Source organism: Amblyomma mixtum, chromosome 8 (assembly GCF_055824585.1).
Source record: "Amblyomma mixtum isolate Tamu chromosome 8, ASM5582458v1, whole genome shotgun sequence".
NCBI classification, from domain to species: Eukaryota; Metazoa; Arthropoda; class Arachnida; order Ixodida; family Ixodidae; genus Amblyomma; species Amblyomma mixtum.
In genome coordinates this window covers 1,074,629-1,089,580 of record NC_143019.1, presented here as the reverse complement: position 1 = coordinate 1,089,580, position 14,952 = coordinate 1,074,629, and the positions used below count along the sequence as shown (strand labels likewise).

The following is a 14,952-nucleotide window of genomic DNA, read 5'->3' as shown; positions in this document are numbered from 1 at the left end:
GTAAAGTAGGGCTGACAGTACAGAGATGGCTGCAAGGGGCCAATGGGCGAGAGTGTGCCGTTAGGTGGCGCAGAACGCAGTTCTGCCACGCTTTCCCACGTCCAGCAATATTCTGATCGCGGCAGTACATTTTCCCTGTACTCCACTCTGGCTTTGATGACGTATATTACTCGTGTATCAGCAAAGCTAGCAGATCGATACTTCTTGGATGTTCTGACATCCCCTGTTGTTTAGTTTGAGATTGTGCGAGCATTCCTTAAAGTTTCTGCCGCACGAGGAGATGCGAGGCGCTACGTATGCAAGTTCTCAGGCTTTTCACGCCTGACGCATCTGCAGTCGCTCAATACTTGTTCAACAGTCGTCAACCATGGCTTTCCTCTAGTCTCCGATTTTGAAGCCTGCCTTACTGACTCGTCTCGCAATTAATTTCTATTGTACCACATTTCCTACGAATAGTTCCCTATCTTCTTCTGCTATTCATGGCAACTAGCTGCTCTAATTAATTCAATATCATGCGAAATTTGCCGTGAACACTGCAGTGCTTATTGCTGATTCCCTTATTCACTCCCGTTTATGTTTAAGTTCCGTCCGTGCTTCAGTGCGGCTTTGGCAGTCTATTGCATCATTTCGACTATACGCACTTTGGTTAAGCGAAGAATGAAGCGCCAGAAAAAGACAAGGACGAGAGGGTAACAAACTCGCTTAACATGTGTCATCGACTGGCCCAAACCTTTACGCCTCTTAATCACTTTGGTGGTTGCCTCCATTGTACATCAGTTGCAGACTACGCCAACGATTTCGGCCATGTTGGTGTTCATCGCCTCAGTATTGTTCTGCTCTCGCTCGTCTGCTGAAGAATTACTCTTTCTCCAGCAAAATCTAGACACTTTTCATCCGTACTATTGTATTTTGTTTATTTAGCAGTTTACGTAGATGTATTTCGATGTTTATAGACCAAGGACAACTGAGGTGAAGTTACTCCAGTCAGCAGCCGTGGTGGCTCAGTGGTGAAGGAGCTAGGTTGCTGACCCAAAAGACGCGGGTTCGATCCCGACCGCCGCGGTTGAGTTTCGATGGAGGCGAAAGTCTAGAGGCCCGTGTACTGTGCGACGTCAGTGGACATTAAAAAACCCCATGCAGTTGAAATTTCCGCAGCCCTTCACTACGGCGTCCCTCAAGGGCTTGAGTCGCTCTGGGACGTTAAACCCCCCCTTAACCGTAAACCATAAAAAAAATAATTACACCCACGGGGTTCAACGATCACCCCAAGTCACCGAGAAAGCACAAGGACCTGTGACCAAAAGTTTGCTAAGAGCAGGGCGTATATAAATCCTATACCTCGCAATCCAGTGGATACGCACTACCATCTGAGTTCACAGCTCTAGCTAATAGCGATCGAGGCAGCGAAAACCGGGCCGCAGGACTCACGTTTGCAGCACCGCTTCAGCGAGAGCTTGGCCTCGGTGACCTTCGTCCTGCACTGAATCTGCAACTGCAGGCCTCCGCGGCGGCACACGGAGCTTTCGGCTGACAGCTGCAGCACCTTCGTCATGGCGCGCGAGTAGGAGCAGGAAGGCAGCAGGCGCATCACCTCCCGCGCTGTGCCGATCACAGCGGAGACGATCACGCTATTGACGTCGTCCGCGTAGTGCTCCATGAACACCTCGCCCAGGCAGCCCAGGGTAGCTGCCGAGAAACGGGAACGACGTTAATGCGACAATGGTTCAGCCGTGTACGGTGCAGTTTAGCATCGGCAATACAGTCTTTTCAGTCGCTGCACTAGATGTCTAAAATGCGTATCCACAAACCATGTCACGCAGACATGGAGGGAGCAAACAGCCGACAAAGCCGAAACAGTATTTGTGGAATTCACCAATGAGAACTTGGCAGTGTAAGGACTCTTTACGTGAAAGATAATTAGAAAGTACAAAAAAAGGCAACTCATGCCAGTGGCGGAGTCCGACCCCGGATCTCGGCATGTCGCGTACGTTGTTGTAGCAATATTTGTATTGCAATACGTTCCATGTCCACTACGATAGCCAAGTGCGGCTCTGGTGCACACACATCAAGGTTAAGCAGCACACAGCACTAATACACCAGAAAGTAAAAGGTTGGCTAGCCGCTGACATAGCTCGGTTGGTAGAGATGGGTACGCGACGTGCAAAGGTCAGGGGTTCGGATCGCACCGAAGGAAAGTGATTGCCCTCTAAATGGTTACTTTATAATCGATTGTCTTTCGGATAAAAAAAATGGTTGAACTACTAATATTTCATTGACCAAAAGCACGAATGAAGAAAAAATATTTTCCTGTACTTTTCTTGTCTTTAGCTACTGCTGGCTTCCTGCACATGTCATGACGAGGCACACAGTTTGCTTGCCTAGTTAGTTCCACATCAAGCACAGCAATAATGAAGTCTGAACTTGAAGTTTTTGCGTCCTCGGCACGGAAGCCCCACAGAAACCTAAAATGTATCGCACGCACTGCGAAATGTCGTATTCAGCATAAAAAATATTAATTTCTGTAGTTGCACGCAAGAAATTGACATCCGTTTCGTATCAGGAAAATTTATATCTGAGCAAAAAGGACACTGAGCACAACTGTATGCAGTTTTTTTTTGTTTGTAAAAATCATTGTGTGGCTCGTTTTATAGTATTTGTTGAGTTACGAAAGCCCAATTTATTACCGAGAACACAGTACTTAAAAGCGTCACATTTATTCCCTCCGCCACTGAACAGAAACTTTTGATGCGTACTAACGAAGAATACACCGTGGACACTGCTTGGAAGTGAATAGTATACTGTTACCTAGCCTCAGAAATAAGCAATCGAAAATCTATTTTGGTCATCGCAGTTTGTTTGTGAAAGCTACTTGTGATGGCGACGCCTGCTCTTTTTCGTTCGACCTTTTCTAGCTTATAAAGCTCTGTTGTCCGCGAAAGTTAATTTCGTTGTCGTTGAGCCGGCAATATATGGGCAGAAGACAATTTCAGTTTGCCTTATTGTCTTTCTAGAACAGCCTGGCAATATATGCAAGCAGTTATTAGCCACAGAGCGGCTACCGTTTCAATGCATACGTATCAAGACAGCGGTGTCGCTTATGCTACGCTTGACTTTTAGGGTCGCTGATGATTGGCAATCATTACCAGGAATTCAGGACAGTGCACCGATAGTCCTGCTAAGCCTAGATTCCTATAACGCTTCAGTGGCAGCTGCTACGTCACGGATGACGTCAGTGCTCTATTTTTGAATATTCAAGGTCATGACGCCCCCTGGTGGCAGCCAAGAGAACCAGAAGCGCTAGTCCAGAATTATCGGTAATGACTGTGCCCGGTAACAGTTCGAAAACAGATAACTTACAAATGACAAACGTCAGGATGGCGAGCTTAGAAAAGCCATGGCCCGGATCGTCGAAAAGGAAGGAGATTATGTAGATTATGGGCAGGGCCGCGTATCCGTGGAGCAGGTTGAGCGAAAAGATAAGCGCTGGGAAAGAGACACAAATAAGAGACGTGAGTTGGACATTAAACTTTGAGACTTGTCCTATCTTGGCCTTGACTGGCCTTGCGGCACAGAAATCGAGTGCTATTATCAGGTGATAATCAGGTAATAAATATACCGATAGTGGTATTTCAAAGAGACTGTACCCCAACTGGGGGTAATGGCTATCTGTGTGCACTTTTAGGATGAGAAGAAAAGAGGCAGAAAAACGAATACCGATTTTTTTCTTCCTGATTTGGAATACTTGGCTTATTCCAGAGAAAAACAACGGTAATTGGTTTGAGACTCCTATAAAAGAGCGAATTTATCAATTCTGGCTGTATTCGTACGTTAATCCTGTTTCAGATCAAAATAAAGCACTGTTATCCACCGGTAATAGTTGTTTTTGACATAGCTCGTATAGAATAATTCTTTACTTTGTCCATCGCAATAAAAGGGAAAGAAAAGCAACCCTGCTAAAATTAGGTTGCCGGAAGTAATGAGGTCATAAAGAGGGTGATGTCATGTGATGACATCATGCTGCGCTAAACGTAACCCCTTCATGTTATATTTCGGCGCTGTTGCAAATCTGGAGCACTGCTAGCGCGGTGACCACTCGCCTTGTAGTTACTGCACTAACGATAGCAAGCTATAGTAACAAGATTTCCCAGCCTGTGAAAGAGCAAGACACGAGGAGGATGCGTCTAGCAGGCGACTATCCTGCGGACTAGTCACAAGCATTCAAACAACCCTGTGAGAGTGTGGCGAGGGTGATCTCAAAGCGCGTCGTGCACAGCGCCTAAAATTGTGTGTGATAGGAAATACTGCAAGAAAACTTCCCCAAACACCGACAACAGTAAAAGCTAAGGTAGCGGCACCAAAGAAAATTTTGAGGAATGAAAAAAAAAAAACGCCTCTGACACCAGGCAGCTCAACATTAAGAAAGCTCACTCCTCATCGTTGATTGTTTTTGGCGTCTGTTTATTAACTTTCCAAAATGTTCCTTTTTCTCCTTTCTTTTAATTTCGTGCGTTCTTTTCCCTTCATGAACTTTAAAAGTATTCTCTTCTGTTGGTGGTAGTTCCTGGCTGTCCGGTGTTGTTCGTGCCTTGCAGCGCACTGACCATTTTGTGTTCACCACGGAACAAGAATAAATGTTCAGTGGCATTACCCGCAAAGACGGGCAGGCGTAAACCAACTACCTTTAATTGCGTGGGGCAAAGTAGCCTGAGAACGGGAACGGAACCACATTTTATTCGGCCTAAGTACGACCGATGGAAGAGCGGGAAAGAAAAAGAACAGTATTGTTTTCAACACAGGAAGGCTTGCAAAGGTTGTCCGCGTACGTTCCTCGCCCCTCCAGAATCCATGTTGCCTCCCTTAAAACACTCAACAGTGACGGCACTCACAGATGTCGGTGTCCGACAGCGTCCCCCACTGGAACAGCGCCAGTGGAGGCAGCACGAACGTAGCGGTACCCATGTAGAAGAGGAAGTCGAAGCCAAAGTTCAACGTCCAATAGAGGTCCGAGGTGAGACCAGTCAGGATCTGCAAGTGCTTCACCTGCGGGAGCCGACCGCAGCTGGAAATTCTGAACTGACTGTACCTTCTTCTTTTAGTTGTGCTCTTTTTGAGCCGTCGACTTGGGGACGAACGCACAATTAAGTTTTCCATGATTTAGTGTTTTTAAATGCTGGACATCAATATGACCAACCCTCAAACTTTCAGGAGCAAAACCGCAAAACATGACGGGACAGAGGCAGGCGACAACACAGGGCGGTTGTTCCGAACTGTCCTATCCTGTTTTGCGGTTTTGCTCCTCACGATGTCCTACCAACTGGCCTACACCCAAGTCCTTCTAAGTCACATCACCATTTTTTTTATTTATTTGTATTTATTGTACCCTCAGGGCCAAAGGCATTACAGAGAGGAGTGGGTTAATTAGGATAAAGAACAATGAATATAATACAGTGAAAACTGGTAGTACAAAATAAATTTTCTCCCGAATAAAACAAACAACATTCACAAAGCGTAAATAATCTAAAATCAATCTACACAACAAAGTGGAAAAAGATATACCACATGATCAACTTCCCTTTGAATAAGCAATGTTAGCTATTGCGTCGTGAAAGGTTTTGTTATCTGCAATGGCTGCAATATTGGGGGGAAGGCGGTTCCATTCCACAGATATGCGGGGAAGAAATGACTGAAAAGAAGATTTGGTGGGGCATGTTGGGATGCCAACCTTGTGGCTGTGATCGATGCGACGCGAAATGTATTTTGGGGGTGATATGAAATAGTCGTGAAGCGCAACGTGATGATATAGCTTGTGAAATAGTGTCAGGCGACCAATTTTAAGGCGAGACTGTAACGGTGGGAGTGAAACGTAAGATTTCATAGCTGTGATGCTTGCGGTACGGTTGTAATTTGAAAGAATGAAGCGAACGGAATTATTTTGGAGCAGTTCCAAGGAATATGCGAGGAATATATAGAATATATACAAGGAATATATATTTCCCAAGGAACGCTCATTCTTCTTTGTCCGGTGTGGCATCGGAAGAGAGGCGAGAGAGTAGGACCTGTCGAGGTACGAGAGTGGCGTAAGCATGCAGTTAATATTAACAGAAGACGGGTGCACTTCTTGGAAGAGGAAAATAACTGAAGGGCAGAAACGCGGTTGTGTGATGCATCACAAGGGCAGCCTTGATGTCTGCTATTCTTCGCTCTTGAGCGGCTGGGCAAAAGAGGCCAGCGTTACAGCCGACTCCATAAACAATGGCAAGAAACAGTAATTTTACCTCGACAACTGTACATGATCTAGACGCAAATTTAGTCGTAAAGTAAGGAGTTCTTTTTTAAATAAGAAGGCAAATTCTGGTTTTTAATTTGCGCACTCGTAAGCAAACGTGGATAGCAAAGGTCCGATCAGGGAACTCAGGAAAGGGCCAGTCTCAGAACCTCCTCAGAATAGGGAGGTTTATATTCCACTATTATCTCTTCATGCCATCGTGTCCGTTTAGGATGGCGAGAGCTCTTGGTAGGTTTAGAAGCACCATTTTGTTCCCTAGGGATTTCTTAGGCCTTTGCTTTATCACGAAGTTGGCACCATTCTTCCTGAATTAAGAACACTAGGTGTGGTAGCCGCATATGGCGATCTCTTGGTCGAGGCACCTACTAATGCCGACTTCCTGAATAAATTTGTGCTGCCAATAAATACAGAACCTTATTTATCATCGGCATAAACAGTAAAGCTGCACATCGAGTTTTGCTAAAAGGATGAACAGGTCCGTATAACATCCATATGAATCGATTTGGTTTTGCTTTTATAGCGTTTTACCTCCCAAAGCGACTAAGGATATAAGGGACGCCGTAGTGGAAGGCTCCGGATAATCTAGACCACCTGGGGTTCTTTAACGTGCACTGACATCGCACAGCACACGGGCCTCTAGAATTTCGCCTCCATCGAAATTCGACCACTTCGGCCGGGATCGATCCCGCGTCTTTCTGGTCAATAGCCGAACGCCATAACCACTAAGCCACCGCAGCGGCCCATTTGAATCCGTCTAATGACTGATAAGAGGGAAGCGCAAAAAACGGCGGAGAAAAGAGCAGAAACACAGAAGGCAGGATAGGCACCATCCTGTGTTCTAGCTGTAGCGGTTTATGTGCTGCCCTCTTATGATTCACGTTTGAACCAACTAGCCCAAACACAAGTTTCAGTAGAAATAACGAAAGCCTGAAATATTTAAGCGTCGCATAATAAAATGTCTGTGTACACGTACGTAAGAAAGTCTATTTAACAATGATCCTATGCCCTACTTTATCAAAGCATCGAGTAGAGTGTTCAAACTTGCCGTATTCTAGACTATTTGTGAAGGAGTTGGGATCTATTTCTGGCCTTAATTAGCACTTTTTAACCACTGTCATATTTAAGCGTGAAATTATGTAATGCTCATGTACACGTACGTAGAATGTTAAATAATAAAGTTCCCATCTAACATTCATCCTATGTTCGGACTTATCACTGCGTCGAGAAACGTGCTCAATTTCGTAGTTTATAGACTATTTGTGAAACAGATCTGAGCTTTCGCTAGTATTATTTTGCACTTGTAACCTCTTTCATATTCTGATTATTTGCCATTGTAAGCTATTTTTTATCTTCTAAGCTATACAGTTTTCATTTCTTCGTATGCACTGTTCTTACATACAAACTTTATGCTACAGTACTTCGTTTATCTTCACTTCACTAACTCTGAAAATCTTCAGAAGGGCTGTATACAGAGCTTTACTTTCTGTCGAAACATGTTCATTGTTCACTACACTCCTCCCAAAAGCTACACAAACATGGACCAATTTTCGTATTTTTTTTTGTCTCAATCTGAGGCAACCTGATCTGGCCTCAAACTCGATTTCACATCACCCTCACCTGCAGGGCCCTCTCGGCAATGGGGAAGAGGACGAAGTTGCTGCACATAAGGCTCGAGACGAGCGGGAAGAAAATGGAGCGCAGCACCTTGGGCAGAATCTCGCGGTATGTGTTCTGGCTGTCCACTATCTCTCCTTCTTCCTTGGCGGCGCTGGCGAGGTTGCCCGTGTCCGTGACGTCGAACGTGAACTGGGCATTCTCCACCCCAGTAATGTTGCGGAGACGGGCGTCGTTGTACGCGGCCACCGTGAGCAGCGCGCAGTGCTGGATCTGGCCGTTGTACCATAAGAGGTTCCTGGAAGACGAGGAGTTTGCATGAAGATAGTATGGCGTCTTGTGTGCTGTTCAACGTTCCAAAGTTTCGCTTTTGCTGTTAGAAGCGCGGTAGTCAAGGTTTGCCCACTTTCTGCTTGAGGTTTTTTAGCCCTGCATACCATACTGTGGCACTTGATTCATATAATACTGTGTTTTTTAAGTGCGAATAGTATCGCCGATGGAGGTAAGAAACGCAGAAACAAAGTCCGAGACGCTCCTGAGAATCCTTTGTTTGTAGCCCGCCACGGTGGCTCAGTGGTAAGGCGCTCGTCTACCGAGCCGGAGTACCTGGGTTCAAACCCGACCGCGGCGGTCGCGTTTCGATGGAGGCGAAACGCAAGAGGCGTCCTTGTCCTGTGCGATGTCAGTGCACGTTAAAGATCCCCAGGTGGTGGAAATTATTTCGGAGCCCTCCGCTACGGCGCCTCTTTCTCTCTTTCTTCTTTCACTCACACCTTCGTTCCTACCGTTACGGCGCTGTTCAGGTGTCCGCCGAGGTATGTGTGGCAGATACTGTACCATTTCCTGTCCTCAAAAACCAATTTACCAATTTACCAATTTACTGTGAAAGCCAAGAAGTAGTGACAACTTATGTACCACCATTTCCAAGATTTACAAATGTTAGCTGCCTACCATGTTTTCTCCTGGCAAACGGTGAGAAGCTCATGCGGAAACATCGTCACTTTCTAACCCTCGTAAAGTGAAAGAAAGAATTCGCACAAGCGGTGGATGCCTGCGGTACACTGCAGATCGAACACGTACCGCCGTAGGGTCTTTTCTACTGGGGCTGTTCCTGGGCTTTAATCTACTTTGAAAATACGTCGATTACGGAGGTTGCCATGACGACTGTATCGCGGTAACAAATTGTATTCGGCGATGGAAAAACACTTCTTCAGGGAGTCCAGCGTCATTACGACTCCGCATGGCAGAACACACCTCGAGGAACAAGCGTACGTGCTCTGCAGAAGTCGCCCGTAGCAAGCTCCTCTGCGGCTACGCTGGCTACACCGCGTAGAGCGCGCCGAAGCGGTGAATTCCATCAGTCAGGAGCTTTTACCGCGGCAGAACTCGCTACTGGCAGTAGTTTTCGGCCAAGCGGCAAAGCAATCGCCGCACTGAACTTGTTTCAAACGAAAAGCAGAGTTCGGCTAGGCGAAAATCGAACAAAAGACCTGCTTATAGGGCAGACGTACCCGGCCGCTTTCGTCATTTGGTAGCCGAAGTGCGAGTTGAAGACGTATTTGTACAATTGCTCTCTGGCATAGTCCAGAAGAACAGTAGAGATGTTAACGGTCGGCCCGAGGTGCCTCAATCTGTAATGGTTGTCGTTAGCGAACATCGGGTCCAGGTATTGGTCGAGGAATTGATCCTCCGTGTCGGCCTGCTGGAAGCCCTAAGGAAATAAAGGAGACGAACACACAAAAAAACAAAAACCACATACGAAATAAATACAACGGCTGATTGGTGTTAGTTTCCGCGCTGCTCCCTTTATCAGCATGTAGAAGTCTTGTAACTCACATGCGCGTATCCGATGACCTCCGGGAAAGAGTAGCTGAGTGTGTCGCCCGTGTGCAACACGTCCGGGCTGCTGCCACGCAGGCCCACATACTCGAGGAAGAAGAGCAGGGACAGCAGGGCTGGGGGCAGGATCCAGCTAAACAGTGGCATCCTCCGCTCACGCCACACGTGGATGGCACGTTTCACGAGGATGGCCCATACGCGGGCAGACAGCGACGCCTCCGAGCCTACGGCCTGGGCCACCGTCTTCACCACCGGCACTGTGGCAGCAGCAGAAGCGGCACAAGTATACAGCACTCCAAATCAACACTTATAATTGTGAAACGATGGCAAGGATTGTATATGTACTATCAGGGCCAAAAGTGGTATACTCTACGCGGCGGGAGCCGGAGAAACGGAAAGCTGCGTTGCAACGCCATCTACAGGCGGCATCTGGGATCGACACAGCGAATGCGTGACCTTTATTATCAGCAGACATGTCGCTTGGCTCGTTTCAGTGTTTCGTGCTTTAGCTCACCAAAATGCCGCAGTTCTCCGTTGCTCCGGCTCCCGCCGCGTGGAGTATACCACTTTTGGCCCCGACAGTACGTTAGCAATTTGGCTTGGGGTCAGTTTTATAATACGCTTAGCTCGAACTTTCGCAGCGTTTTTAAGGAGCATAGCTCCTTTAATCAAACTTAGGCCATAGGTCCAAAGGTGCGCCGAATGGTACTCTGCTTGGTGCTTCTGGTTCTCAAAATGCTTCACGAAAGCCCCTTAATCCCGGATATAATAAAGGTTCCGTATATGTCGCAAGCAAGGGCCACCAGCGTCCTCGATACAGGCGTAACTTTCATCGCACACGCAAAAAAAAAAAAAAAACCTGAATTCAGCAGTGTGCACGAAGACGAAACTGCAACTTGAGCGTCGAATAAGATGGTTAGAGACCTCATACTTCTATAGCGTTGCTGAAATAACTTTGAAGGAAGGCGACAGAATTACTCTCCAGATATCCGCAACATCTATTCTAGCAGAGTTATGCATGGATAAAGGCATAGCTGTAAGCAGAATGCATTATTTCGAATTTTTACTTCCTCCAGCATTTAAAAGTTGCGTTTACAAATGCAGTAAAAGCCTACCATTGGCCAGAAAAAACAAGTCGAACCTTTCTTCAAATGCGCCGCTATATGAGCAAACTGGATATGGAAATACGTCATTATTTCCGGCATGTTTCATGATCTGGCAGATGCGTACCCGGATCAATATAATTGAAGGAACGCTATAACCACAACGCGTCCGCCATAAGTCAAGTGAACATTTTCGAGTGACAGGACCACACCATACTTTAAAGAGCCATTATTTGTTTCATGAGCTGCAGGACAACGAACGTCAAGTTACAAAGATAGCGTTTCCGGCCACAGGGTACAGCAAAAATGCGTAGAACGGCTTTCATCCCCAACAATTCTGGACAAAAGCATTATTTGACAAAAAATAGGAGTTTCTGAACGCAGTTCTTTTTCCGTATAATGTAATATTTCACTATAACAAATAATGTGTCTGCAGATCTCCCCTGAGCAGGCCTGCAATTTTTTGCTATTAACGTTTTTGCTATCGTCAAAAACGTTCCCCATTGGTTTTCTACGGCAGTTCGAACTGCTCGATGCGGGCGATGGAAAACTTTTAAAAGATTTTACGACGCATCGGAAGAATGAACCATTCATTGCCTTCAATATTTTTATAAGAGTAGCTTACAAAATATTGCAATATTCAAAATTTTATCTAAGAATGCCAGAAATCAGCAGGATAGTTACATACACTAGACAATGAGGGCATAGAAACAGTGAATGGCTTCGTGGGCGTAGTCAGGGAAATCTAAATTCGCGACCTACCGCACAGTCCGCCTAATGACATACAGGGAAGGATGGAACATTGGAAAAGGGCACGCGATGGCCACATGCATCACGCGTAAAGATGTAGGATCCGATTTAGGCAAAGTTCATGTGGCCTGAACCGCAGTTTCGGAGTGGAATAGTTCTGAATTAGTTTACTGTATTCTGCGGGGACACAGCTTGTGGTTATAGCCACACGAATGGCTCCACTTTATTTGGTAATGCCGTTTACGGGAACAGAGCCATGCGCCTAAAAAACGTTTTATTTCCAGACGTTCGCGCTTCGTCTGAGACATTGGAATACATACATTTTCTTGACAGACTTAAGCAAGAAAAATCATCATAACACTAAAACACTATATGCATAAGAGACGAGAGCGTTAAGGCTAAATCTCCCTGCCAAAGTCATGCGTGAATAAACTTTACGCAGGACATTTTCATATGCCATTAGTCCTGAAAGAAGTGCAGTGAGTGGCTAATGAGGTCGAGGAAGTCGGAGCTTCGCGTCCAGCGCGATGAGAAGCCCTCACCTCTGGCTGCGATGACCGTGGCGTCGTCTCGGGCTTCCTCGTCCTCAGGCCGCTTCCGGGCGCGGTGTACGTGGTACTGCTCGCCCACCCGGATCATCACGTCCTCCAGCGAAGTCACGGTGAGGCCCACCGACTCGATGCCGAGCTCCTTGGTCTGCTCTTCCAGCTTCTGGGTTGGTCGAGAGCGCAGCATATTGTTCTGCTAAAATCAGAGTGGCTCTACCATGTCGTCACAGAGGCAGCAACGTCCAGCAGCATTTCTCCTCAGCAGCAGTGCGCTTCGAAAACATGTTGCGGGTAGAGCTGGGAGAGACAGCCATCTAATTTTTTACTGCTACAATAGTAGCAGGCTCATTCGGCAAGTTTACAGTCTCGGCGTGTGATAGCAAAGGACTGAGCCCGCAACCGCCAGAACTGCGTCCCGCCACCGCCCTCCATAAGCTTACGTCCAGAAGAAGCCCGTAACAGAAGCCCACCACATACCCATATCTGCTGTCCAGAAGCTTCCACGCAGCAGCGCAGCGAAAAAAAGAAGAAATGAATTTCCAAAACCTAGTGGGAAGGCGACCAGTAAAAAGAGAAGGACGAAAGTCCCCTGTTGTTGCAGCTTCGTTGCATCAGTTCGTATGATCATCCGTCAATTTTTTTTTCTCCACCATGCTTTCTTGCATGGCACAATGAACCATGCTCGTTTACTAAGGGGACAGGGATGACTAATTGAGGTTTGTCATGTATCGACTACCGGGTTGCTAACAAAGAGTCTGCTCTTGCCGAAAAGGAAAAATTTACAAACCGGAAAAGGTAAAAATATACAAAATCAGTGACTGGTGATTACAGAACTGATCACAAAAGCGAGTGCTAGCTCGCATGCGGTAGCGATTACGCTCGGAAAGATGCAGCTCATACATAATGCTCGTGCGAGTCGAGATAGTGATCCATATGTGCGGACGGAAAAATCGGAGAGAAAACTTAGGCTCCCAGAGTAAAGGTTAGATTTGGGCGAGTTGGTAAGCATTAATGGTGGGTGAACAGCGCAACAAAAGCGGGACAAAGACAAGGCAAGCGCTAACTAACAAGTGAGCTTATTGAAGAACGGAAAGGAATAATATACAGTGAGCGCCAACGATGAAAAAACAAACAAACAAAAAACAACGACAAAAAAGGTACAGAACCTATGGCACGTGCGATATCTTGCCTCGCACGTGGCATGTGTTCTTTACCTTTTTGTAGGTTTTCTGTTTCCGTTTTCTGTTTGATCGTTGGCGCTCATTGTATATTATCCCTTTGCGTTCTTCAATAAGGTCACTTGTTAGTTAGCGCTTGCCTTGTCTTAGTCCCGCCTTTGTTCGCGCTGTTCATACACCGTGAACACTTAAGCTCCACCTTAAGGGCATGACGCAGTAGCGTCAATATGCAGGATTGGTCATCCTCAACACTCATAGATGCCTGGAAGTCCTCGCACCACTACTGGCGCAGTGGTGCAGCGGTTAAGCGGTGCGCCACTGCCGTGCAATGGCAGGTGCTCCCAGCGGTGGGCCTTGTCGACCCAGGTTGCTCTTCCCGAGCGACCAATCATTAATGTAATGTAATTGCCACCTGCCATAGTGGGCAGTTTGTTCGCCGGGAAGGTTGTGATGACGCCGGAAGGTCATATGGCCCCCGATTGCCTCCTATGTTTCTCCTCTGGGGATTTTTCCTGAATTTTGCGCTCATCGTCAACGATGCCGACGGCGCCGACAGCAACGCTGGATTTTCTGCCACACGGGCTCCTTAACGATATCGCGTTATGTCGGCGGTTGGGCAGGAATAATCGGAAAGAAGTCAGTCAAAGCGGCAATAAAAGATGCGTACTTTGGTATTGGTGTGGATATCGACTGTGGCGCACCTACTTCAGGGTAAGGTCGAGGAAGACGTACTGACATTTCTCCGAGTGCTTGCGGAAAGACTTGATTCAGTCTCCATAGGGACTAAAGACTGTTGTGGGTATACATGCTCTGCACCTTGAACATGTCGATGATCACGCTGGTAGCGATGATCTGTCCCAGGAGGAAAACCGCCTCGTTGGGTGAGTCGCTCTCGAGGCGCGCTTTGGGGGCGTACTTTCGTACCATAGTCTCCATTTTTGGCACGTTCGCCCGCCTGGGCAGCTTGTGGATTCGCATCCGGTAGCCGGTGCCGAAGCGTTGCTTCAGGAACGCTGGCGAGCCGCAGCACCTGAGAGCGCGGAACAATGCAGATGCCAATAAAAGTAGTATATAAAAATTACAATGAGTTCCGTGTCAAGTTCTTCATTTTAACTTTCTGGCTTGCGTGTTTCGGGAAACACCGAGCGGATAGAGCACCTTTTGGGGTAGCCCGGCTTCACAAAACATTTATTGTTGCGTTTTACAATGATTGCTTTGATATGACGTAGCATATTTCCTCACACTCTTCTTCAAAGTACTTGCAAACTGTTAACAAACAGCTGCATCCATGAGTGCTCCGTGAAACGAGAAAAATATTTCCGAATGTTTTGCTTATATGTCTCTCTAAAGGCCGAGCTCTCGTTCGTACCCCCAGCCAGGAAACATTACCATGCGTACGTAGGTGCCTTAAAAATCCATCGACGTCGAAGTTATGTTTCATACTTTCAAAATCTGTTCTAGGATTAACTTGGTAGTTCTTCACGAAAGGACATCAAGGTCCACTGTGAAATCAGAAGTCCGCATTGAAAATGTTTGCTCCCTTGTATTCCTAAGGGCGCGAAGCCTACTTTCACCCCCCAGTTTTCCTCCACTCGTCCCAGCCGACAACAGAAGCGCCACCGCATATTGCTTAC

At 46.7% G+C, this 14,952-nt stretch overlaps 1 protein-coding gene across 1 annotated transcript in view; it reads right to left on the bottom strand.

The window, feature by feature from the left end:
* Positions 1-14,952, bottom strand: part of LOC149331111 (phospholipid-transporting ATPase ABCA3-like) — a 55,383-nt gene that overhangs the window by 17,047 nt on the left and 23,384 nt on the right. Inside the window, exons 9-16 of the mRNA XM_089556333.1 lie at positions 14,135-14,348; positions 12,135-12,303; positions 9,737-9,996; positions 9,412-9,611; positions 7,904-8,198; positions 4,887-5,040; positions 3,358-3,483; positions 1,429-1,686 (exon numbers count right to left, since the gene is read on the bottom strand). Coding sequence (XP_089412459.1) covers positions 1,429-1,686; positions 3,358-3,483; positions 4,887-5,040; positions 7,904-8,198; positions 9,412-9,611; positions 9,737-9,996; positions 12,135-12,303; positions 14,135-14,348 — 1,676 coding nt within the window. The remainder of the gene's footprint in view (positions 1-1,428; positions 1,687-3,357; positions 3,484-4,886; positions 5,041-7,903; positions 8,199-9,411; positions 9,612-9,736; positions 9,997-12,134; positions 12,304-14,134; positions 14,349-14,952) is intronic.